At 36.5% G+C, this 27,060-nt stretch overlaps 1 protein-coding gene across 2 annotated transcripts in view; it reads right to left on the reverse strand.

Annotated features, from left to right (window-relative positions):
• Nucleotides 1-4,090: 4,090 nt before the first annotated feature.
• The window catches only part of mew (multiple edematous wings), a 251,111-nt gene continuing 228,141 nt past the window's right edge, over nucleotides 4,091-27,060 (reverse strand). For both annotated transcript variants that reach the window (XM_071589947.1, XM_071589945.1), the window contains 14 exons: nucleotides 21,442-21,545; nucleotides 19,342-19,469; nucleotides 17,143-17,348; nucleotides 15,024-15,228; nucleotides 14,212-14,491; nucleotides 13,820-14,070; nucleotides 12,947-13,404; nucleotides 12,039-12,187; nucleotides 11,260-11,501; nucleotides 10,350-10,579; nucleotides 8,991-9,322; nucleotides 7,786-7,880; nucleotides 7,075-7,201; nucleotides 4,091-5,332 (listed from right to left, as the gene is read on the reverse strand). In XM_071589947.1, the coding sequence (XP_071446048.1) occupies nucleotides 5,117-5,332; nucleotides 7,075-7,201; nucleotides 7,786-7,880; nucleotides 8,991-9,322; nucleotides 10,350-10,579; nucleotides 11,260-11,501; nucleotides 12,039-12,187; nucleotides 12,947-13,404; nucleotides 13,820-14,070; nucleotides 14,212-14,491; nucleotides 15,024-15,228; nucleotides 17,143-17,348; nucleotides 19,342-19,469; nucleotides 21,442-21,545 (3,023 nt within the window). In that variant the 3' untranslated portion in view covers nucleotides 4,091-5,116. The remainder of the gene's footprint in view (nucleotides 5,333-7,074; nucleotides 7,202-7,785; nucleotides 7,881-8,990; nucleotides 9,323-10,349; nucleotides 10,580-11,259; nucleotides 11,502-12,038; nucleotides 12,188-12,946; nucleotides 13,405-13,819; nucleotides 14,071-14,211; nucleotides 14,492-15,023; nucleotides 15,229-17,142; nucleotides 17,349-19,341; nucleotides 19,470-21,441; nucleotides 21,546-27,060) is intronic.

The following is a 27,060-nucleotide window of genomic DNA, read 5'->3' on the forward strand; positions in this document are numbered from 1 at the left end:
GTTATAATATATGGGAAAAAATGGTCCTACTACCTTTTGTGAGTTTATCTTTCGTCAAATTAAAGAATACATTTCACCAAGACGCAACTCTTATAATATATAAATTACTAATTCTGTACTGTATAAAATTCTAAACAAAGACGATTACGAAGAGAACAATATTCTACAGCGGACATGATGGACATGCATACTGCTATATTATAGTATTTTTACCTCTTCGATCAGTCACACAAGTTGCTTATCTTCAAGGGTAAACAATATTGTTGCCTACATCCAAGGATAGATGTATCGAAACAGAAAAGAGTTACTTGAAGCGAAATCTAAACATGATTCAATAATTTTCACCTGGTTTTCTTAGTTTTGTTCAAGATACTTTTTTCTCATCCAGATCATGAAATATGCCTGGTGTTATTTAAGAGTTGAGTTAGCCAAAGTTAAAGAATGATATGTTGCCTTATGTACATAATATCCATTGATTTTTAATTTGGTTTTAATGAAATCAAAGTCAGAAACATTGTGACAATATGAAAGCTAAGACAACTATCTTAGGTTTGTTTTGCTAGGCTGCAAGTTGACCAGCTATTTCTCTGAAAACATTTAAAAATGAATTATGACTCAGTTATCACAATTCGGTGTAATCATAAATACAAGTGTATACTAAAATGAAAATTTAATACATGGCATGCAGTATTCTTTTGATGCTAGAAGTTAAAGATAATTTTCATTTTATTCTCTGACATGTCTATGGTATTTGTGTAATTTTTCCCGAACATTCATTTATAGATGACATGATAACAAAGGAAATTCACCTTAAAAGAAAATATGAAACGTTTCAATTTGATTTATGAAGATATATTTCCTTCTTGAGTCATCTAGCTGTGCTGGAGAAATGATTTTTCATTTCCCTTTCACTCATGACACCTTTCTACAGCCAAAATATTATATCTAAATTAGCAGTAATGCTTTATTTTGGAGTGTGCGCGCCATACTTAACCTGCACCATTTCTGACTGTCAACTTCACCTTGCCTTAAAATATATGATATGCTATTTTAATTTACTATGCATGTATGATCATATGTATTTATTGTACTGTACTCCTTTGAATGTGGGTCGTGGTAGTCCAGTGGGTAGAGCGTTGGACTACTGACCAGAGGGTCCCGGGTTTGATTCCCGGGCAAGGCACTCTGTGTACCTGCAGCTCCACCCAAGCTATGTGATTTTTCGGATACCAGGTCTTCCTGGGAAACCAAAACCGGCACAGGGAAAGGAACTGGCCCCCCTACCCTGGTTTTATGGTTTTACTCCTTTGTATATGATATTGTATTTGTGCTGCCATATTGTATTGTATTGTACTTGACATTGTTATACATGTATTTATGGTACCTTTATATTTATTACAATTTTGTCATAACTATTATTTATTAATTTATATTGATATGATGATATATTATAAACCTTAGGGTCTCAATTTTGCCCGAATAAAGACATTCATGTATCTATTTATCCTATTCCTGCCCCTTTTCGGCTTATTTAACATTCTCCCTCAAGTCTTCAACATCCCAATTTTTGCCAATCAATATACTTTACATCTATTTTTCCTGCCACCTTACGATTTAACCCAACAATCTCCTCACTTTGCCCATAATATCAAGCACTTCCTTATTTGTTTTCCTTTCAGTCCACTTCATCTTCTCCATCCTTCTCAACATCCACATTTCAAAGCTTCAAATCTAGGCCTTTCATCCTGCTTCAATTACCATGTTTCTGCACTTTGCATAACTACAGTTCATATGAATGTTTTGACCAGTCTTTTCTAAACATCCTTACTCAACTTCCCTGTCATCAACACTTTTGAGAAACGTAAACTGTTCCAACTGCTCTAGTTTTTGCCCTCCTATTTTCATGTTTAACTTAGCCTTCCTCTTTCTGAAAAATCACAAAACCTTTGTTTCATTTACATTTATTCTCATCCCATATCTATTGCAATGAATTGCCAATGTACTCTTGCAATGCTCGCAAACCCTGGGCTGACTGGCAACTAAAGCTTGATCATCAGCAAACCTAATTGATTTTCTGGATTTCCTTCTGACTTTCATTCCTATCTCCAGTTCTCTCATAATTCTATAATCATTTCCTTCATATATAAATTTAACAGCACTGGTAATAATGGACAATCCTGCCTTACAACTCTCCTTAACATGGCCCATCTGGACTCTCTGTCCTCCACCTGTACCCGAGCAGTCTGAGATATGTACTGGTCAAGGATTTATTTTCTCCTATTTTAGATGACTCTCCAGTCTATTCCTATTTTCTGCAGTTCATTGGTTTAAAAGTATATTGTGCTGCAAAAATAATAAATATTTCAGCTATGTTCCAAGGAAGATCACATTAGCAACATAAGAAGAGAAAGCAAATTTCCACTCGCAAAACTTGGTGACCTATCTCCAATAATGAGCAAATCAATAATGAAATCAAACTTATTGTTTTGTAATCCTTACAATATGTAGCCTTTACCTTTTTGGAATAGGAACTAGCAATGATCTGACAAAGTGTTTCAGCAAAATTCCTCTGTCATAAATGCCGCAAATTAGTCCATAAAGACTCTTCCTCCCAGATTTTCCTAAACCTTTAAGTAGTTCCACAAGAATGCTGTCTACCCCCATGGCCTTAATTGATTTAATTTCCCTTGATTCCCATTCTATCTCACTGTTGAGTAACCCTGAGCCAAAGCTATCTTCATCTACACCATATTCTCTTTTTATGTCTAAACTTGCTGGCCTAAGTTTTTTTATCATGCAGTTCTTCCGCACATTCCTTCTATCTCTCTTGGATCTTTTCTGTTTCAGCTATTATCTTACCCAACTTATATCTATTTACCCAGATTTCCCTTCTTACTCCCTGATAGTGTTTTCTTAATTCTTAACACAAGAGTTTCCCTTTTTACTTACTGATAGTGTTTTAACCTTCTTGTATCGAGCACCAATTCCACCCTTCCTCCGCAAACTTTCTATATCCTCGCACTGCATTTTCCACCATGCTTCTTTAGCTCAATTTGTCACCCATCTCAATTTATTATTTAATTCTTTTTGATTCTTTCATACTAACTCTGTATTTTCATTCTCCCATTTTTCATTTCAAATTTTAATCATGTAAAGATATAAATATACTCCATTTATTTTTTATAGATTCCTTAGATAATGACCATTGTCCTCTTCACATATTATAATAATCAAATAATGGTAATTTATTTACATATATAATAAAAGAGAGTTTATTATTAATGTTGAGGAAAGATTAGGTGTACTTTTAGTCCAAACTGAAGTTATAATAATGTTGGGAGAGGTATTTTGAGTTTTTCATAGTCTGTAAGTTGAATTGATATTTTAACCCTCTATATGTGGAAATAAAGATACCCAAATTGTGAGGGTAGTACCATTTAGCAAGCTAATTGCTGGCTACAAAAACTTGGGGATAGGTACGGTGGGGATAATTAAGCTGATCTTGCAACCCCCTGTAAATGCGAGAATACATTCCTTACACCCAAGTTATGGGCTCACATGTTATAACTCATGTAGTCTAAAGACTCTTTTGCTCCCAGACTGCTGCATCCATTGCTAATGAGCAATCAAATGGGGGCTCTTTGGTCACCATTAATGCCCACCTCAAGCTGTGAACCTTTATCTGCATTAGTATTAGTGTTGTCACTATGGCACATGGAGGAATATCAATTACTCAAGACAATTTTAATTGAGAACCCATTAGGCTGACATTAATATTCATCATAGTATTAGTAAATTTGAACCAAGCAGAACTACATACATGGGAGCAGCAGATTTACTGTTAATCTCACGTGCAAGATGACTCCATCAGATTAACATGTACTTTCATTTAATAAAGTCTTTTTCAAGATTTAATGAGACCCTCATTTATAGTGATTTATCATTATTCATTGGCTGATTATCACCAATCATACTTTGAAATGCATGTCCATTATTTAGGGTATGCAGCAGTTAAATAATATCTTGTTTCAACAATGAATATTATAACAACTACATCTAGGGGTTTACTTACATATAATTCCACTGTTGGTTATTTACAAAATATTTTATTAGCATCTCTTATAAAAGGGGTCATGGTAGTCCAGGGGTAGAGCATTGGACTACTGACAGAAGGGACCAAGTTCAAGTCTTGGGTACATCTCTAGGTACCCTCAACATCATCCAAGCTGTGAGATTTTTGGGTACCAATTCTTCCTGGTAAACCATGGGTAGCACAGGGAAAAGAACCAAGTCCCCTACCTTGATGTGCAAATTTCACATGCCATTAGGCTTAGCACTAGGTGAGCTCTACCCTCACCTATCAAACCGACCTTCGGGTTGATTACTGTGTTTTTTTGGATCTCTTAAAGAACAAGATGCATTCACAAAATCACAGAATAGTGTGTAGATGATGAGTGTCTTTCATCATCTGGACTGATGTCTTAAATGCCATCAAATGATAACAGAGACAACATATATTCAAGCCTTCATAGAAGTTATCAGATCACTCATTACCACTTGATGAAGCACACATGTTTATACAGTTTTAGGTCACTCACAATGCACTAAATGTCTCTAAGACCAGTGAATGCATTAAATATTTTTGGCTGCTACACAAAATTAGTAGTAGTCTTCCATTTTGACAAGTTATTTTATAGACCATTCTCTTCCTCTTCCTTTGTCAACATTGGTAAAGAGAAGGGTCTGGTTTAAGGCACCTCACACAACCCACTCACACATATACACACCCACACTGTATTTACAGGGATATTTCAATGAATTAGTCAGACAGTTGAGGTTTAAACATGTTCAGGATATCTTATGCTTTTTAGCCAAGCTACCCAAACAATTATTAACTTCCCATCTAACTTCAGAAAAAGTTTTTTTCATTGTTTTGAGCAGTTCTCCTAAGGACACATTCTCACACACCATTCCAATTTGAGAAACAGTGACTCCTAGAATGAACAAAGACTCAACAGATCCCACACTGGTCTCTCCATCATTCAACTGCACATATAGCCATATACATACACTCAATGGCAAAGAAGTTGGTTAGGAATTAATTATTGTCTCAATACTAAGAATAGTCAGCACCATTTCGTTTTTCAATGTTTGCAACAAGCGTTGGATCTTCAGTAGGACGTTTTCTTTTAAAGAAACCTATTTTCCACAATACAAGAATCAAAATAATCAGCAATAAAATGCCCAATAAAACTGAAAATATGATTATCCAAATAGGAACAGGCTCTGGCTCCTGCTGATCAAGCAAGTCTGGATATGCTAATGTGTCCACCTGTAACAAAATGAAAAGATTTAGACTTTTTGCTACATAAAATGTCACAGAGGTTTATCAATATTACAATGCATTGTCATGACTACAAATAAAGTTTCATCATCATATTTATAATGTTAAAGAGAAAAATTTTCACAAGCATTAATTGGGGTAGAAGATTTAATAGGTTTGTGTATTTTTGAACCACAAATTAGGCCATTTGAATGTACATAGTTTCCTTTATTCATTTTGTTTTCACAAAATTCTGGGTAAGAATAAAAAAATGTGCAATATTAATTATTAAAAAAATCAGCAGTTCTAAACCTTCTTTAAAACAGTAGGTGCCCCTTTTATCGAATCCTTCACTTCAGCATGATCAAAACCACTCCCTACATGTGAGTTACATACTATTGTCCGACCATACTTTCATAGTCTTTTTACTGGCCCTCCCTTCCATTTTGCATCGCTAACAGTTTACTGTTTGATGATTATGTCCATTCACTTCTTAATTTCATATAGTTGAAAATCTTACATTTAACATAAATCCTTTGCTGATCTACATCAAGTTTTTTTTTACCCCTTTACTTTTTCTGTGAATGATAACAATCTATGTTAATACTTCACTAATCTGATATGACCATTGCTATGCTTAGTGGCCTCAGTGTAAGCCAAAATGTGAAAGAGGTCAGTTAACAAACCAAACATAATAGTTTCTTATGATCTTAAGATGACGTCTTATATAGGATAATATGCAAGAAATATTTGACATTCAAAATTATTCTCTTCAAATGCATGTAGACTCAATCAACAAAGTCCAATAAAATCTGCATTCTTGAATGGGAAAACCCACATCAGGAGGGGTGGTTCTTTAATGCAAGTTAAAAAACAAATCATACATGAAATTAGTGTTCATCTCTCAAAACGTGCTTGCAATCATCCCATATTGCTGCTAGACTATGGTTGTTCCTAGAACATGGAATTCCAGATATAAGGTACTCAACTGAAAAAAATAAACCTTTCCCACTGATATGTAATTAATTAGCAAATCAATAATTTTGCTAACCCTTTTACTATGCATTACACAGATAGGAGGAACTAACCAATTCTCTGGTATTCAAGGGAATACTAATTTTTTCAATTCTTTGAAGAAAATATCAATTTTAATGTATGTATTGTATCGTATTTCATCCACAACATGAACCAACATTGCTTTAATTAAACCTAAACTGAAGATAATCCCCATATGAACTGCTGATTCCCATTTATTTTAATGCACTCAATTCAACTTGAAGACTAGGAATAGTTCAAAATATCACTCCCAACATTACTAAAAACTTAAGTTTGAACAAAAAGTACAAACAATCTTTCCTCAACATAAATCATAAACTCTCTTATATCATATAAATAGATTACCATTATGCGATTAGCATAATGGATGAAGAGGACAATGGTCACCATCTAAGGATTCTACAAAAAATCAAGGGAGTATATTTATATCTTTATCTAGATACAAATTCAAGTCTAATGCTTCCACTGTCTGTCTGCTGAGAATTAGTAAGATTATCTAATTACTAGAGCATATTAACTTGAGAAACAATTAGGGATATAGGTATACATATAAAGAATGAGAATGTGAAGCCAATAGTACCTAAATACAATGTGATAGTATAGCTATCAAAAGTCATGTTGATAAATTATTCCAGTTTCAGCACATGCACCAGAGATTATGCTTTCACTTACGAGTATTAAATCCATGATCTTACCTGAGCCACATCATCACCAGTGTCTTGATGTATTCCCAAGTCATCAGGGACATGAATTGTTGCTCGAGATCCTATCCTCACCCAGCCCACATGTGGGTAGTCTCCTACAAGGGTTGAATTCCACAACCTAATGCGGAATTAATATATACCTTGTTTAAAAGATGTCTTTCAGAATGTAAGGTGATGAATGGTTACAAAGGGAGAGATTGACATAGTTAAAGGCATCATTGACTTAATTTTAACTTCAAACTAAGTAGAAAACATAAGCAAGTATACTTCTCATTTACAAAGGACTCCATAAGTTTTCTTGTGTTTTACAGATCTGTCTGCATATCAGTATCATTAATATTAATTTCTATTTAGTGCTGAGATAATTTATACGTGGCATGTATATATACTTGAAACATCACAAGAGGGGATATGGAAGGGAGAAAATTCCATGACACCCAGATTTTCAAGGCTTTTAAGGTTAGGGGCTGTGCTGTCAATTTAAGCACCATCATTATTTAACAAATACATTGATGCATTTTATTACTATCTATGAAAAATTACATTTTGTACGTGCAAATTCATTTTATATTTTTAAATAACATCTCTAAATGCGATAATCTTTGCTTTGGTTCTTCATGATTAAGAGCATTTCCACTGAACTCTCTTGCTCTCAATACATATATCATGAAAAATCGGATCAAATCTGGATTACACACATACCTTGCTTTGACTCGGATGGTTGCCTCCTGATTCATTCCCAGATTAAAAACTCTGCACTTGAATTTTATGCACTTCGCTGAGCCAATTGGACAACTCTGTTGAAACAAGAAATTTATCTTAAGACATCAGGAGAAATACAAAAATTATGTTAGTACTCAGTCCTACTTTAAAACTTTAACATATATTGGTCTTGAAACCAATTTTGTAGAGGTGTGGAAGCTCAACTTCCTGGGAGGAAGGAATACTGATAAGGGAGAGAAGAAAAGGGATGAGAAATAAAAAGAATTTAATGGATAATTTCAGAATATTTTAGCCCCGGTGAATATATTCTCCACCTCATACATGCTGCGGTAAATACGAGGGTCATCCGGAAAGTAGTACCCGTTCGTGAAATAAAGACACAAAAGTAAATATTAACAAACATAAAAAATTTTATTTGAAAGAGGATACTTTAAACTACTTCTCAACATAATCTCCAAGCAAATTAAGGCATTTGTCATAACGTGTGACAAGTTTCTGTATTCCTGCTGCATAGTCCTTCGCCGCCAGCTCATTGAGATACGCGAGGGACCCATCTTGCACAAATTTTTGCATAATGCAGATGGTGTTTAACAATTTCATGAACAATTGTTCGAGAAACATTGGGAAAATGCTCACAGATGTCATCAATTGTGACGCGCCGATCGTTCCTCACGAATTCGTCAACTGAGCTCACCAGTTGGTCTGTAATGACAGACGGTCTCCCCGAACGCTCATCGTCGTGTGTGTTCCCCCTCCCCATGTTGAAGTTGCGACACCACCGCCGAACAGACGACTCGTCCATTACATTGTCTCCATACACCTCCTTTAATTGGCGATGAATATCACATGGGCGAACGTTTCTTGCATTGAGGAATTTAATCACTGCCCTCACTTCACAACTGGCGGCGTTCTCAATTTTTTTAAACATTGTAAACAATCACAGAAACAACACAGGCAATGCTAGCGTCACGCAACTTGGCTCAGAGAAGGCAGACAAGCCACTGAAGCTATCTGACCTCGTCCAGCGGCTACTCGCGTCGTCAGCACTTCATGCGGCACGAACGGGTACTACTTTCCGGATGACCCTCGTAGTAAACCAAGTACAGGAGGGGCACCACACCTTCTATATTATATGGTATAACAAATGATTTCATTGTTTACCCATTTTTAATCATAATTCTTACCATTGTCACAACATCAGTTCGTCTACCATCTTTATCAATAATTGCTTCAGGACGTAAAACCATTTCAGTATCTCTTTTGGATCTCTTTTTTCCATCTTCAATAATATTTTCTTCTTCATTTTCATCTTCTTCAAAACTGTCTTCTTCTTCTTCATCCTCATCCCATGTGCCTGTGACAGTTCCTTGCCTTTCACCACCCTCAGAAAATGAAGAATCCTTGACACCAGCTCGAGATGGAGTTTCTAGAGGTGTCTCATTCAACCCTTGCCTAACTTTAAGACCTAATGGGTTGACTTGCCCTGCAATCATGTCACACTGCCCTCCTCCACGAGCTAGAAAAAAATCATTGGGAATTATTACCATTAATAGTTGTTTTATATTTCATTTGAGTAAATAGCAATCAAAAGTTCTAAAATCCATTGCATGGTCTTGGCAAAATGTGGCCCCAGGGGTAAAAAATCATACTGATCATGTAGATATCCTCTACATTTAAGGTCACCAGCAATGGCATGCAATGATATTTGAAGTAGAAGGGCAAGTTGAACTCTAGGATTGGAGCAGAAAGAAGAAAGAGAAAGGTTCTGTACAGGAGTACAAAGTGAGATTTGGTAAAAAAAAATAGCCAAAGCTCTTGGAATACATCACTGATGAGAAATGGTGTCCTAATGTCTTTTCTCTAGGTGGACCACCAGTTGGCTTCCAATTGTGTCGCAACAGCAACGGATATGCTGGACATAAGCTACTGCCATAGGTACTAAAAATGTCTGCACAAATTACAAAGTTATGGATAGTATGGAGGTCAGATGAGCTATATAGTGTTATTGCTTTAAGCTAATACTGGCAATATTTCAATTGAACACAATTAATTTTTTATTATTTTTATCATCACTGAATGATAGTCACAAAAAACAATTTTAGCTGCTAATAATTAAATTAAATATTTGGCAAAAATGATACTACTCATTTCCTCAACAAATATTGCAATAGAAATGAATCCAGACAATTGTACCTTATATTTGCAATTTCCACCAATTGATAGCCATGTCTGGCATCTAAATACATCAATAATATTATGGTAAAACAAAATTTGACCAATCCCAATGGCAACTTAATCCACATTATTTCTCGTTCCAAATGCGCTCTCCTTGGATTTAGTTCATACATATGAGGTTTTTCTTAAAATTTATTGCACTAAATATCTACAATATGTACTTGGAATTACTTCTAGTTTTATCTGCCCAATCATTTAATTTGGAGAAGTCTTTACTAAAAATAGGTAAATGGGTACTAATTTATTTTTACATCTTGAAATAATACTCTGCTACATATTTTATAAAAATGAGGGCTACATTCACTTACATTCAATAGTTGGCTCTTCTTCCAGATACAGGAGCCATTTCCCTTGCGGTTTATTGTTTGCCACTTGAAATGGCCACTCTATGTAAATGTCTACTTTACTAGCTTTCCATGGACCATTATTGAAAACCTGGTACGTGTGAATTACTCTGGAACCAACATCATCAAAATATACCATGGCAGACTCTCCTTTGATCACACCTCCATAGAGAACTTGCTCTGGTCTGGCAGATCTGGAACAAAATTAAATAAGTTACAAAATATCAGAGAGGCTCTCTAAGCTAATCAAGCAAACAACATTTCTTTAATTGTGAGCACAAAATTAATTCCTAGTGATTGGTATTGTCAATATATTTGGTTGGCCATAAATAATTGAAATCACTGCTCTAATTGTGCAAATAAGTCACTTCCATGAAAGACACGTCAGGGACCAAAAATCCTCCCTAATTCAGGAGTTCTACATTTAAAAAAACCCACTCATCGCTCAAAAATGGTCAATTCCTTGCCCTCCGAAACCTTTAATTTCTCAGGAGGATGACACAGTTTGGGTGACTCAGAATTAGAGAAGCTCATATCTGAATCTGGGCTCCCCAGTCAGTATCTGAACACTGTACTGACTCAAATACTATGACCCAACTAATAAGAGCACCACATCTGTAACAAGTTGTAATATATTAGATTCCAACAATGAAGTGAACCAATTTAAGGCCACCACTCATTATTCTCAGAGGAGTAATTTTGACTGAATTTCAGCTGAATATGAGTAATATTATGCATTGGAAAGCAGTCCTAATTAATTCTTATTTTTTTTCATATTAATTGACCTCATACCCATTTCCAATAAATGTCCTTTCAAAACTAAACCTAGTAGTAATATTATCTATGACGTATCATCTCTTTCATCATCTCTTACCCCTTGAGTGACAGTTCAGCTTTCTTAACAACGGAAGCTTGCAGTGTCTTTGGTCCTTCATCATTCATATCATCAGATGTTGAATTGACTAATACAACAAATTCAAGTAGTGATGTGGTATCATCTAAGCCTTTGGGATCAAATCGCAGGAGTACACTTCCAGAAGATCCTTTTTTGAAAGGATTGCCAATACTGCACACAACAGTTGTCTTATTGAAGGGGTCACATGGAAACTGCTTCCCCTGTAAAATAAATAAAGCAGAAACTTTTTTTAGCCCTTGGAAGTTCAGATAGATAATCAGCACAACTCTAGCCAAATCAAACAATATGTTCATTTTATCTCATGAAAAATATGTATGTACTTTTAAAATTATAGAAAAAAATTAATGGCCGACAGTTAGGTATTGCTCAGAGGTATTTCTGATTTTTAAGGTCATTTTCCTTCCTAAAGAGTTATTTAGCATCAAGGCCAAGGAGCTAGCCTCTGAAGCTAAGGAAATATTCCCCTAGTTGATACTACAAATTCAATGAAATCTCAGTTTTACATCATTACTCTTACTCAGGCATTTTTTAATTTGTAAATTTACAAAAAATTCCATCTACAAGCATATTAAAAAGTGTTAACATTCTTTTATTCTCAAGTAAAGCAAAGAATTGTAATTTTGTAGGTGATGCCCATCTTCTAAAATTAATGAAGAAGCCTAAAAGAAGAATTAGTATTCATGAACCTTAATAGTTAACAACTAAATTATTTAGTTTCTAAATAATGATGCTCTTACCTCAGTTTTGCGACCTATGTAGCTTAAGTTGGAATGGTGAGTAACAAAAAGCTGTGTTTCATAAGCTGATTCACCATCATTCCGAACAGTAACATTCAGACTAATTTCTCTTAACTGACCAAGCATCAGTTCCCATCTTCCATCCTTTCCTATTGAAGAAATAGCATTACTTTAATTGGCATAGATTGGCAATGCACCTCATTTTTATTCGGAATTCATCCAGATTTGCTTTAAGATACAGGAATACAGTAAATACCAAGAGATTTAATTGTAATAATAATATGAGCATATTTATTTTTGGCAGGACTTGGAACTACTATCAAAAGGAATGGAAAGGAATGCAATTTGGAGTTGACAAGGATATGTGTGTCATGTACACTGTGCATAGTATAAGGCCTAGTCCTTCCAGTATCACTCACAAACTTTCTATTCAGAATGTGGACTGAGGACATACAAATATGCACATAGTTTCTACTTAAAAAACTGAGAACAATAAGGGAGAGAAGCCAGCCACACATCCATTTGTATGTTGACAAGGAAAAGGACATATTTTACCCAAGTGTCAAGCAAATGATAGCAAAAAAGTGAAATAATTCACTAAAAGATACAGGGGAACTATGTCACTGGTTAGCATATGTCATGGAAAATAAACCCTTAGTATTTAGTTGCAAAATTATATATGTATATAATTCATATTATCTGTGATTTTCAGGTGCACATTCTGGTATTCTGACATCTTCCCCTCAATTACTGTGTATAACTGAAATTCTGCTTTTCCTAATTGGAAGTTTTGGGAGTCCAATCGTCTTATGAATTCCAGAAATCCATAATCCAGGGACCACCTGTACTTCAAAGATATCATTTTGATATGTACATTTATGTATGTATTTATAAATGTATAGACTTACCTCTTGTTAAGTTTAATGAGGAAATTGTTACAAGATTAGATTCACAAATATCATTATCGCCACAGTCTTTCTGGAAAGTAGCTGCAAAAACATGGGCTGCTTTTTGCTGGTTCAAGATGGGGTAGCGATCAATGGGAGGCAGGGGGCCATATTCACTCTCAATTCTTGGTTCTTCTTGCACCAGTGTGTATGTAAGTTTGAACTGGATTGGTGATTGGATGTCCCGAGTGTTTTCCTTGAGATATGCGACTTCTGAAGAGCAGTGCTTCAGTGAGGCACTAATGCGGCGTTCCAAAACTGAAGGCCTGGTTTCGTAGTTGTCTCCTAACCACACACGGGAAAATTTTCGTCCCGCAAATGTTTCTGCTTCAAGGTGGTATTTCAGTGTCAATATTTGATTGGAACTCAATTGCGCATTGGTTGCCGACTCAATAGTGAAACAGGCTTCAAAGGTGAAACTAAATGAATGGAATTAAATGAAAAAATAATGAAAAGAAAGTACACAATTGTGAAGTTCAAAGAAAAACATGAGTCATTTTAATTCACATAGGTAAAAGTTCTAGCCCTTAAAATATATTAGCTCATTCATGTTTAAAGTTCTTTTATTCTGCAGAAATTCCCATTTAAGCTGAATGATTGACAAAAATATACATTCAGCTACAATTTCAAAAATGTCAAATGAAATTAAGTCAAATATTGATTGAACTCTTCCTTAATACTTTCCCTTGACATAATTTTCAAGATTTTAAACATGTATGTTATTTTTTTATTAGCAATTTGCTAACAAAGTAAAGTTATCTGTATGAGTTGATTTAAATTTTAACCCTAATTTTGATATTTTCAGTAATAGATATTTAAACGATAGGTACTCACCAAGTCCAATTTGAATTTGGATACCTAGCACAACCTGTTCTAGTTGGATCAATATTTTTCAAATATCTATCTCCAATATTTATGTTTATGCCAATAATTGGTCTTGAACGTATAAGCACAACCTTGTCATCTTCATATGCACCAACAAGTAGGTCAGGGTAACCATTTTCATCCAAGTCAACCCCTCCACTTAGAGAATGGCCAAAAGTTACCGGGCCTCTTTTGTCAGGTAAATCTTCAGAATGTATGACCTATTAATATAAGAGATATATTTATACCCCGATAAACCATTTAATGAACATTTAGACCTTTGGCAAATCATTCGCATTTTATTTAACATGATTCTGATATTATATAACTTATTTGGGCACCACTAGAGATCAACTCTTTACCTGAGAGGGTTCAGTAATGAGTCCTTTCGGGGAGCCCAAGTATACGTAAACAGTTCCATTGCCTTCATATGGTGCACCAACGGCAATGTCTTCGCAACCATTCATATCGAGGTCTCCAAGGGAAGTGATAGCAAAGCCAAAGCGAGACTCTCTTTTTCCAGTTATCTTCACTGGTTCTGCACAATCCAAACAATGGTCAATATTGTTCAAATAGACGTAGATTGCCCCACCAACATCTTTTCCATGATAAAATGGAGCTCCAACAATCAGATCAGGAATTCTGTAATGCATCAGAAATGGGGTATAAAAACTAGAAATGCAACATTAGGGGTATTAGAAGATAAAAGAAAAATAATTATTATCACACATTCAAATTATTTTTTAAATGTGTAATTATGTAAAACTTGCATGTAATGCTTAAAAAAATTGTCTTCCTTTATTTTTTATTATTAAATAAGATGATCCATTGTCTTTAATGTATGCTACAATACTGTGTAGAGAGCATGTGGTTGTAACCCTCCCTTTTACTCGAGCCATGGCATTACCGAATAAACATTTGCTGATTGGTGAAACAAAAAAGAACAAACAAATAAGCAAAGAGATTTACTTACTCATAATTTACAAAATATACTGAAAATGAAAGTTATAAAATAAAGGCATGAAAAATTAAATCTGATGACAAAATTCATTACTGTTAACTGCCATTATAAATAAAGGCTCTACAGTTTAATGGTACACGTTGAAATTTTGTCTCTTTGACATAGCACACTATCAGTCATCCAATTGCTTTCAGATCAAAGTACTATACTCACTTATCACAGTTTACATCTGCTGCTGCTACTTCATATCCAAAACTTGATGCAAACAATTCTCCGCTTAGGACTAACTTCACAATTAATTGTGTAACGGATTTCTTTTTTGTGAAAAGAACAACTTGTCCTGTGCCATTGGATCGTGGTGCTCCTCCAGCATATGATAACTCATCTCCAAAGAAATTGCCGGCTGCCACAGACATACCTGTACCAGAGATCGATGCCAACAAGCATTAGCATATGTATAGTAAATCTGTTCACAATCCAAAAAAGCTTTACAAATAATTCAGAGATAATATTTTGGTTCTAGAAAGGTGCTATAATTGAAAGGAAATGGAAAACTTATTTCTCCAGCACAGCCAGATGGCTTAAGAGTGGATTCTATCTTCGTACAAAAAATTGCAACATTTCAAATTTTTTCTAAAGCAAATTTCCCTTGTTCTCATGAGATTTATAAAGGAATCTTCAGGAAAAATTACACAAATTCCAGAAAAGCAACTTAAACTTCTAAAGTCGAAAGAATTTAACATGCTTAGTCTGATTTCCTCATTTTAGATTTTACTTATTTTTATGATTTTACTGAATTTAGACAGGTCATCATTCATTTTAAATTGTTTCAAGAGAAATTGTTAATCAAATTGTAGCTTCATCAAACAGTTCCGAGTCAATTATCTTAAATTTGATATTGCCACCTTGCCTCTGAGTTGTTTACATTAAAACCCAATTATACAGCATATCATTGACAAATTACAAGAAACTGTGGGAGATGCCACGAAAATAACTTTTAATTAGTCGTCCGCAATATGCGCATTACAATGCAACAATTTCAGAGTGTAAAAATAATTTGCCTTGACCGGGATTCGAACCCGAATGTTTTTTACACTCTAAAATTGTTGAATTGTAATACATGTCATTGACCTTTGATAGCTGAACTCTTAAAAAAAGAAGCTGGCGTGTTTTATGATCTGGATGAAAATGAAAGATCCTGAAAAAAGTACAAAAAGCATGTGAATATGATTGAACCTTTATTAGATTTCGCTTTTAGCCAATTTAGTGGAACTTCTAATTCTGTTTCCAAACATCATCCTTGGATGTAGGCAGCAATATTACTTCCCCTTGAACACAAGCAACATGTGTGACTAATCAAAGCCGTAAAATATAATAATTAAATCACAATAGGTAGTAGGACAAATTTTTTCCTATTCATTATAACATTATTAAATTCATGAAATCTTTTCGGAAAAATTATGATGGTGAACTCATTGGCAATTGCTGAAAAACTTTGCTTGCAATGTGTTAATAAAAAATATTTTTTGTATGCGGCCTAAGACAGATTGCATTGACATACAATTTGCTATCAATACTACATTTATTAAATTTCTAATAACATTATTACAGCTCTATTTTAACTAAAGGGAATAAATATTCGACTGCGATTTTATAGCGATAGATGACAGTCAATACGATGCAGCTCTTCACCGTTCCACGCAAACCTTGCTAGTGCCAAGTCGTAATGTCTCATAGCCAACACCCACTTAGATTTATTCAATATTTTTATTAATAGATCACTCAACTATCCAGATGGTTAAAATCTCTAAACAAAACTAATACAAGAACAGAAATATCCACCAATTTGGGATTTATTCGATTTGGTATTGATTTTTATCGCTTATTTAGGATTATGGAATATTTCTTCAAATTTCTTATAAATTTCGATTTTTTAGACTTATGGAGTCAATAAGGGTTTTTGGATTTCAATGACGTAAGATTCCTTCGGTTTCCATGAGAGATTATCTGAAATGTTTATTGAATTTCCATTCGAGTAAACTCCCCCTCGCATTCCTCTCTGTGTGTGTTTTACACTAATTATATTTGCGTAGAAATCGCATCTAGCACAAAACAACGGAGTAAGATAACTACTTTACTACTACATTTTTCATAGGTTTCACCGATTAAAGTGATTTAGAGTGTTTTTTAATGAAATACGTGTTCTTTACAATCATCGAAACGGAGAGATTGTTCCATATTTCTTTAGCTTACTGATATACTATACACTTAAATTGTCCGCCATCGTAAAAAGACCAAGACTATCATGAGAATGCCCAACATCACTTCTTACCCAAGTAACTGTACTTGTCCACCGGTGCACCTTCCTGCAGCGGTCCGAAATAAGTCATCTTGTCCCTCTCGAGGTACACATCCGTCACGCTCTTGACGAAAACAGTTCCTCGCCACGTGTGAGGTCCGGGGGTTCCAATTACCACGTCGTCATCGACCACAGCCCCTGATGTTCCCGCCTGGCAGTAACCAAACTGTTCGTGCGCCCTGAGGACAAATAGAAAGATGATAAATTGAGAAAGTAGCGAGGGTTTCAGTTAAGACTGCAGTGAAGGTGGATCCAAATGAAGTTAACTTGCGAATGAGCGAATCAACCAATGTCTCTATTTTAGGCACCCTGTTGGAAGAGGCATATCTGGACCACTAGCATACTTGCCAAGGTAACCATCAAAATCCTCCGCTTCCCTCCTTATTTAAGAAAGAAATTATAAATAATAAAGTTGCTTATGCCTGAATTTACATCGTGTGAGTACATTACGTTACACTGTCCCTTTCACAATACATGTAAAAGGGAAGTTCCATAAGAAAAATCGTCTCCATAACTTTTTTTTTGGTCTAGAGAAGCCCTATCAATGTACTCTACTATGAAAAGTTTGGAGAGTGAGAAAATATTCGTTTTTAGGAGAAGCCCGTCAACGTTAATCTGCACAGTACCCAACGAAAGGATTTATTGCCTTGGGATCTTCATCGCTAATATTTTGATGAAATTAAAATTGCACATCCCATTCTTACTAAAATATTTTCCCCATTTTTTTATGTAATAAACAAAAGAAAATTTCAAAATAGGTTCAGCTCCAATGGCTACGAAATTTTTCATGGTTGATTCATTCAAGAAATTGGACATTTTGTTCCATATTTGCAACGACAAATGACCATCAATTCCTACCCACATAAGGACGCTAGAGCGCCAAAATAACGGTATAAACTAAAACATGTTTTTACACATGAACAGTTGGAAGTGCCATAAAAATTAGGGAAAAGGCTTTCTAATATTGGGAGTTGATTGTACCATGAAGGTAGCGCCAATAAGAATACACCCAACTAATTCATTAATAAGAAATATAAGCCATTTTTACCGATGCGATTCAGAGACATTTCACAATTAAGTATTTTTACGAATGTACATTTCTGTGCCTTATCCCGTCCTATAAAAAATACTTTTTGCACTAGAAATAGAAATGCTTTAGCATTATAACTATTTACGTCACAAAATAAAGTAATGATAAACAAAATTTATCGACACGTCAGCGATATAATGGCGGACGATGATGAAAGAAATCTGGTTCCTCCTACTAAAGATCCTGCTAATCAGTGATGCCTCGATTCCCACTGATATAAAATGTTATCGCACGAATAGCTATTTTGGTAGGCTCCGAACTGCTTAGGTGATTAGAAAGATTTGGAATAGGAGAGTAATAGGGCCAAGTAAGGATCAGGGGGAGGAGACAAACTTGGTCTCAGCATGGGCTCTTTTAGAAAAATCCTATTATACGCTGGCCTACAGTCTGATTATAGGAGCTGAAATACCAAGCATTAAGTCCTCTCCTAATAACTCTCAAGTAGTTATCGGAATTACTTTGAAAAAACTATAAAATGTGGAATAAGAGCCAATAATCATGGCGTGGGAGAAAAAGCTCAAAACTAGTTCTTACGTGCTCGTACATACGTAAAGTTGATTACTCGATTCTTGCCAAAAACAAGTACAATTTTACTAACAAAGACGCTTTGAAATGCTGTACAACAGTTGAACCAATGAAAAATCTGTACATAATTTAACTAAATATAGACCCTACAATTATGCATTCATTTATATTAATTGACTCCTCGGTCGATTCTGAAAGGTGAGGTTATAGTACACCACAAAATAAGATCTAAAACGTATGAATTTACACATTCAGGGTATTGGCCTGCTTCTTCCACTGTGTACTTTTACACAAAGTACTTAAAACGATGTTATCACAAGACTCGGGTTTTTAAAAGTGGTTGTCCAAAGTCATGACGAGGGAATTGAAGTAAAGACATTCCGGCAGGTATCCGTGCGCATATCACACCTCATCGTCCCTATGGTAAATACATTTATGAAAAAATCATAAAACCGACATTTTGGAAACATACTTCATCTCCCCCTCAGGTCGCAGACAGCAGGCTTTCCCAGGACTTCCTCAGAAACTTCATTTTTCAAAATTTTAGAAATGCTCACCGATTTACCGGGCGTCCTTTACAAGGTTCGACTGCTTCAAAAAGGTCAAGGTACTGGTTAAGGGTGTAGCATAAGCCTTGACCCCACTGGAAATCCAGGCCACTTCTCACATACCGATGCGCACATACCTGTTGAAAGGAAACGATATTATTGATGCGTCGGTAAGTAAGTAGTATGCTAGAAATTATAACAAAAATGTTTAGATGAAATTGAGAACATTTAGGTTAGTTCACCGACTTAGGGCCATAAATTGATCCCCCCATAACAGTTTTTGAGCAAACGCAACATTAAAGTCTATCCATCACTTAAAGTCTATTGTCAAGGGATATTCAAATAGGAATGGTTATATGCATTTTGAACCTTAAAGGTGCCAAGAAAAGCCTTGCCGGCTTGAAAATCAAAATCGGCGCTCAAATATTATAGGAACAAGTAAAATTTATTAGAAGTAGCACCAAATAATACACTACAATAGCGAAATTCCATCCGTGATTATCATATTCCTCTACAGACATATAATCATGTTATTTTTACGGTTTGGCTAATTAATAGTTAAGGCACTAAATCATTTTAAATGGCAGTATCTGCGTTCATTATCAATGCGGAACAATGGAAATAGAATCAATAAAACAACGAGAGAAACAACATGTAACATGCTGCTCAAGACACCATATACACGCATAGGCTTTCAAATTTTTATGAATCTTATCTATCCCAACAAAAATTGATGTTTACAGTAACACTCATTTAGGACTAATTAATTTCTTAGAAAAAATTATTTGTTTTTACCTTTTCGCCATAAAACGTGTAAAATCGAAAATTTATTTTTTGAAAACTCGTCAATATATAAAGTTCACATTTTACACTGCAAGCCACCACGACGGCGTGAGATAATAATATAATAAGACATTTACCATTTCCAGTGCCTCACTATTTTCTCTTCTATGGCAGACAATGACTTTTCACCTGGGTTAATAATATCTAGGAACATCAATCATACAGGGTTCGTCCGGAAAATAAGTGTACTGAGCTCAGGAAAAAAAATGTATTACACTTTTACATATCTTAAGCTAATATTCCTCAAAATAGGACCCTTGTGAGTCGATACACTTGTTCCAGCGGCGTTCCCATTCCTGGAACGCTCCCGCGAAGGCATCATCGGGAACCTCTCGAAGACTCGTCGTCGACCTCTTCTCTGCCCTCCACGAACATCTTGTGCCACGGAAAGATCATGTTTCTGGACATGGCTGACTCCCCGTAAGCCTGGTTAATCATACCGACAGTTTCGGTAGACGATTTCCCAAGCTTTACCGCAAATTTGATGGAATAACGCTGCTCCAAAAACTTCGGCATCGCGTTCCGTGACGTGGGTCTAGCGTGGAGGTTCGCGTTAACAGAGCTCCTCACTACACCACAGCTCAGAGCCGACTGCCTTTTTCAGCGTCGCTTGCCAGCATACCCCCCTCCAATCGCAGCCCGCCAGAGCGGTGCTGGGCGCGCCTGGAGCGGCGCGCCCAGCCCAGGAGTCAGTACACTTATTTTCCGGACGAACCCTGTACATACCTTTGCAATCCATAAAAGGCCAGATAACAACAGCTTGGGAAATGGTGAAGCAACCCAATGAGACTCACCTCCGACAAATGAAGGAACACAACCCGTAAAAGAAAGATGTGACCTGCATTTCTGGAGAAGGCGGCAGAAAATTCAGAGCTACGTAGATGCATTTGAAGGTAAGAGCATCTAGGCTAAACACCTGTGTACAAGGTTCAGGTGGATCGAATTTTTTTAGACAGGTGTGAGATAGGTTTATATTTTCAAATAGAGAAAGAGGAAAGAAAAATACGAATTTTGACGGCATTAGGATTAGAACTGGTTAAAATGATGAGGAGACGACGCATACGGTAGTGTGGGGGGGGGGGGGGGGGGGAATGGAGAGTCTATTCAGCGCAGCAAAGCGGAGGGAGCCACCCACCACGATGATGTATAACATTTTTTAGCTTACACTCGGAAGATCACCTCTGCACAATAGGCTACCGGCAGTACAGAGGGGTGGTCACGCACGCTTGAGGGCGCGACCTGAGGGATGACAAGATATTTACTCACCAAGACCTTTCCTCCCACGCCCCTGCTCCGAACTGTGACCCCGAGCCATTGGCCGTCCTTGATCTCGTCACTCATGGGTGGCGACAACTCCTTCGAGTCCACTTCTGGCTTGGCGGGCAAGAGGGGTAGACGAGACGATTCATCCAGCGGAGGAGACGACGAAGCGGAGCGGAGGCCCCAAAAGAGAACGTTCTGCAGATGAGTTTGGGTCGGCTGAAGGAGTCTCGGGATGGGGTGTGGATGAAATGATGGGAGGGGTGAATGACAACTTCTCTCCCTTGGGAAGCGGCAGCGGAGACTGGGGCGTCGAGGGCGGAAAGAACGTGGGGAGGGAATGATCGGAAAGGAAAGGTTGCCCGGTTTGCGCTGGAGCGTGCTCCTCCTCAACCTCTTCATTTCTCACTAAACCCTCCTGAGGATGACCGGCGACGCGGGACGGATGCGAACGTCATTTACGCGGAAAAAAATTGCTTAGTAATATTTAGATCATTTATTAAGATTATTGCAAAAGTTAAGAACTAGCATCGAAGGAAAGTATATTTTAATAACCCCTGGGACGATACTCTTAGGGGACTCGTGGGGATGAGACGAGGGAAAAGCATATGTTGCTCTCTTGTCGCCCGCATACAGGGCTTAAGGGGCAGTAGTTTCTCCGTTGTCAGTGAACCACCACGCGTTTACGGAATAAATATATAAGATAAAGGTTACAAAAACTGACACAACATATTATGCGGAACCACTAAACAGTAAACAGTGTCTCAAATGTTCCGCCCGAGTCACACTTCCTCGTTCTTTAGGTCAGTTCACGTGCATCTTAAACATATATGTAAACTGTAATTACACAATGAACTGGTTCTACTGTGAAATGGTGACGGATAGACCGAATATCTTTGATTATTTTTTAAATTGAGGTGGTTTTTGGAGGGTAATAATTCATCTTTATTTATGAAACAATTTTCTATGCATGACTTCACACGTGAATTAATTAACCTAATATCAGAACGGGATTCATTTTTTGAACATTTCAAGGATTATACCTATTTGAAGGTAGATGTTTCGGGCGGTGCCTAACGATTATTTACTAATTGCTTCTCTTATTGTGGGGTTGTCAAAAAAAACCGACCAAAACAGTTTTAGAATTGCTTATATTAGTGTGTTTCAATAGAATAGTGCTTCTGGAGATGATTGGGAATGCGAGTTTGAATAAGTTTTTCAATGAATATATGCTTGGAAATCCTCAGTTGTGGAACTACGGTAGTGAAATATTTTATCAGATCCATTTTACGAAACCCTCAAATTATCCTTCATTGTCAAAAAACGCAGTCCTTGAGATAGACTGATGCCACTTTTTCTCACTTTAGGAGGTCATTGAGGAGCACTCCGGGAAGAGGGCTTGGTGGTTGCTGTCTCCGCCGCTTACAAGAGAGAGGATGCCGGTGAGAATGAGGTGGAGTCCGTGGATGTCTCTGGTCCATTTCTCGTCTACAAGTCAATTTTCAAGGCTTCTATAAACAGTGGTAAAAGTTATATGGAACTTGGTTAATTATATCCCGTGATACGAAACAAGTGATACAGCACACCCACCTATAGTCACTAGGAGGCTCCGTGTGAGTAAACTACAAAGGGCTTGTAAATTGACTTGTAATGTTTAAGAAATGTCCCAAGGTCGCAAAAGCGAAGGCTGACTAGGGGTGAAGAACGTGGTCCCGTAAGAAAACTTGAGTAGAAACTGTTTTCTTGAGGTCCCCGGCATTATGGGGTATCAACAAAAATACACAAATTGAAAATGCCATAGAGTGACATTCCTTCTCCTCCCGTATTGGGACACGTGTTTGAGGATAGCGAAAACAAAATTCCTCATAGTAGCCGTCGCCATTTTTTTCTCATAGTCAAATTGGGCCTTTGCGGCCTTACATCCACGCTTTGCAGGGAGAAGGATTGTGGGATATCCCGCGCGGAGAGAGGAGGGGGAAGGGGGCAGGGCGGTTTTGCCACTTTCTCACCCCCATCCCATTTCCCTCCCGCTTTTACTCCTCCGGAGGGGTTGTAATCATTCATTTCTTCACACACCATCCGGGGAAGTAAACAAAAGCGAGGGGCCATTCACACGCACGCCATTGGAGCAATCAGCCACGCCTTCATTTTCCGCGAGGAAGAGCCAACCGCCCCTGACCGCGCAAAGGCGTCGGTCCTAAAATGAAGGGCCAAGGGAGGAGTTTTGTTAAGGTATTCCCGCTCAAGTCAGGTCGGAAATTATCAAGCCGCGGCAAGTGATTTTGTCTAGTGAACAATGAACACCTGACGGAGGCTCTCATTAATTAAAAAATCTCTACACTTGGATGTCTTGAGATTCTCAATTAGTAACGGTGAGATTTATAACGACCACCTCAAAGGTATTTTCCATCTTAAAGCTCATCATCTGTTAACATCAAATTGGCGAATCCACTCGCCTAGATATTTTGTTTCAATTGAGTCTCACATCATGATTCTACCACCGAATCTCCCTGTAAGGAATATTTCTGATTTGTTTGATTAACTGAATTTATTTTATTTATTTTTATTAAAATGCAATTTGGTAATCAGCCAAGAAGCATGGTACACTTTAACCAATAAAATCACAGTATCAACCGATGAAGATACATTTAAACCAATCAATATTTAAATATTACGGATGCAACAACAAATTAATTTCACTTTTAAATTGAAATACGTTTGCTGTTTCCCACGGTGTAGTGGAATAATGGCTGATATGATTTGCGAGCTTCGTTCGGAAGGGTTGGGGAAAAAAACGTACCAATTGGAGAAATGGCATTTCAGGACACATTTGTTAACCCTGCATTTTTAAAAAGGAAATAGAGACCTCAGATTCGGCTCGCAAAGCGAGTGAACTTTATTTTACGAATGCGTCGTCAAAAACAATCAGATGTTCATCGCCAACTCAAAATCAAGTCCCTGAACGTGAATTCCAAGAAAATCGGACGAACATATTAGCATTTCTCCCATCTATATACACTACCGCTGAAAGCAGAATACCCGACGGGATATCTCAAGTATGACACTTTTAGTTATTTTTTAGTAATAGAAGCGACTGAAAGATATCCACACAGGAGGGATTAAAACACATTCCGAAAGTAAATGTAATAAAACGGGTTTATACACGTACTAAACAATCCGAGACATGGGTTGTGCTTAGAGAATTCAACACTGTGCGTACAAACCATGCATGGAAAAATCACGAAAGCCAAAATATGATACATTCCGAGCCATGTCCCATCATGTAGTACTATTTTTACATTAACCAAATGTTAAACGTCTTCGACGCTTTGCACTGTAACGAAATAATATATCGCACTCCACACATATTCAACTGTTTAAAATCTGCTTTCGCACACATCCCGTTTATAGATTACATTACTAGGAATGCTTTCAACAAATTATTAGCAACCAACAAAACCTTCAAAGCAGTTTTAATTTTCACTATATACATAGCTTTTTTTTAGCTCACCCTTGTGATAAAACTCACTCAGATCAAAAAGAGGAATTGACTCTCTCCAAAGGACACAATAACACGACTCAAATAAGCATATCATATTAGCTGTTCACTCAGTACACGGCTGCTAGTACGGACAACGCATGTATGGGGTACATATATACAGATGGAAACCTGTTGTAATTTCATGCGACCAACAAAACACGGAATGAAACATCCATAAGAGAGGGAAAATTGAGGTTAAATGGGTGGCTGATTGTCACAACTCATATTTACACGGTGCATCTTCTGTGACGGAGGAGTGAAATTGAATCTCCTCGAATCCAATGGCAACGTGACCCTGACTCATTCCATAGAGTAAAGGTGAGATAATCCTCTCTTCTTTACTCTTTGCCCGGGATGAGTTCGGGACGAGGAAAAAAGGAAGGCGACGAGACACAACAGAAAAGAATTAAGATGACCATGAGGTGATGAGTGCAAGGGGGAAAAAGTGTATGAGGTAAAAAAATATTAATTCTACCGAACACTCGTACAAATATATATATATATATATATATATATATATATATATATATATATATATATATATATATATATTTACATATATACATATACATATATATACATACATACATACATATATATATATGTTGTATACATATATATATTTATTTATATATATATTTATATATATATATATGTATTTTTTGTGTGGACCATAAATACTGGCAAATTTCATGATGGTGAACGTCGAAGCATTGCTTGGAGAAAAAAACAGCGTGAATAAACAGAGCAGCACGATGGAATCAGTGGTTATAAACAAAATCAATACCATGTTTTAGAGTATTTAATTTGATTAATGCTATTTAATAAAATACCATGATAAGAGAATATTTAAATGGTAATGCCAGTGGAGAGTAATCAGCTTGATTAAAATTTTTAAAAACATTCTAAAGAGAGGGAAAAATCATAGAGACATTACACACATAATTTCACTTGCTCGCTCGATGAAAGAGAAACACGCTTTAAAATGTACAGTTACGGTAACTGCAATTGAAAATAATGTTAATCTAATTTTTTTAAATTAAATCAATTTGCCCATGTGAGTCAGCTTGCACATATTCACTGTATCCAAAAGAAACATGACAATGACAACATTATCACAAAATCATTCGATGTTGCCCGAAATATACAATGTTGAACATCTGTCCGCAACTTCCATGTCGCAACCGAAGCAGTGTCGCAGCTTAAATTGATTCCGTTTAAGTAAATGTCTACTGTGGCGACCGCTTGATTCTCAGAGCTGCTGTGACACTCGCAGGGAAATGGCAAAATATTGAATGGTTTAATTCTCAAGTAAATTATCCGCAAAACATGAAGGCATATTGCCATAACGCTCCCCACCCTAAATTATGCGGGATAGTGAAAAGAGTATGTATGTGGTTTAATTGTTGATCGTTGATGGGAGATACCTTTGTAAGACCAGAAGTGGCGATTTGAACAGGTTAGTAGATGTGGGGCTGGTGGGGATTCTGGGATGAGGACTAGGATAAGGAAAATGAAAATGCAATCCGCACCACAAAAAAACAAACAAAAAAGCAAGGTGGAAAAGGAAGATAACAAAAAGACTGAAAAACACCCAACAGGGAAATGAGGACTTAAGCATGAAGGTACAAGGACTGAGAATTATGCACAAACATCAAAGTCTTAACACGTCACCATGCAAACAAGCACACGCATGCGCGGAGGAAAGCAAGCAGAAAACAATTCCACAAACAATTGACAGACATTTCATACATACACATATATACACAAGCACGCATTTCATTCATTCAAGGATACATACATATCCGCTCCGTAGATAGGAAATTTTTTCTTTGACTGGCACTAGACTGTTTATTGACAACTTTTACGAAAAAGTTTTAAGGATGATTTCACTGAAAAAATGGATTAATTGCCTTGTCGAAGGATGATAAAATGACATAACGATAAAATATTAATTAACGTACAGCTAACGTAAACAAACAATTTCTTCATAGGAAATGAATTAGATTCTGGAATTGAAAGTGAAAGATATTTCGTCAGTGGAATTATGGGGGATCAACTTTGCATCAATATTTACAGCAATG

This window comes from Hetaerina americana, unplaced genomic scaffold (assembly GCF_022747635.1).
Source record: "Hetaerina americana unplaced genomic scaffold, ioHetAmer1.1.p SCAF_4, whole genome shotgun sequence".
Classification (NCBI taxonomy): domain Eukaryota; kingdom Metazoa; phylum Arthropoda; class Insecta; order Odonata; family Calopterygidae; genus Hetaerina; species Hetaerina americana.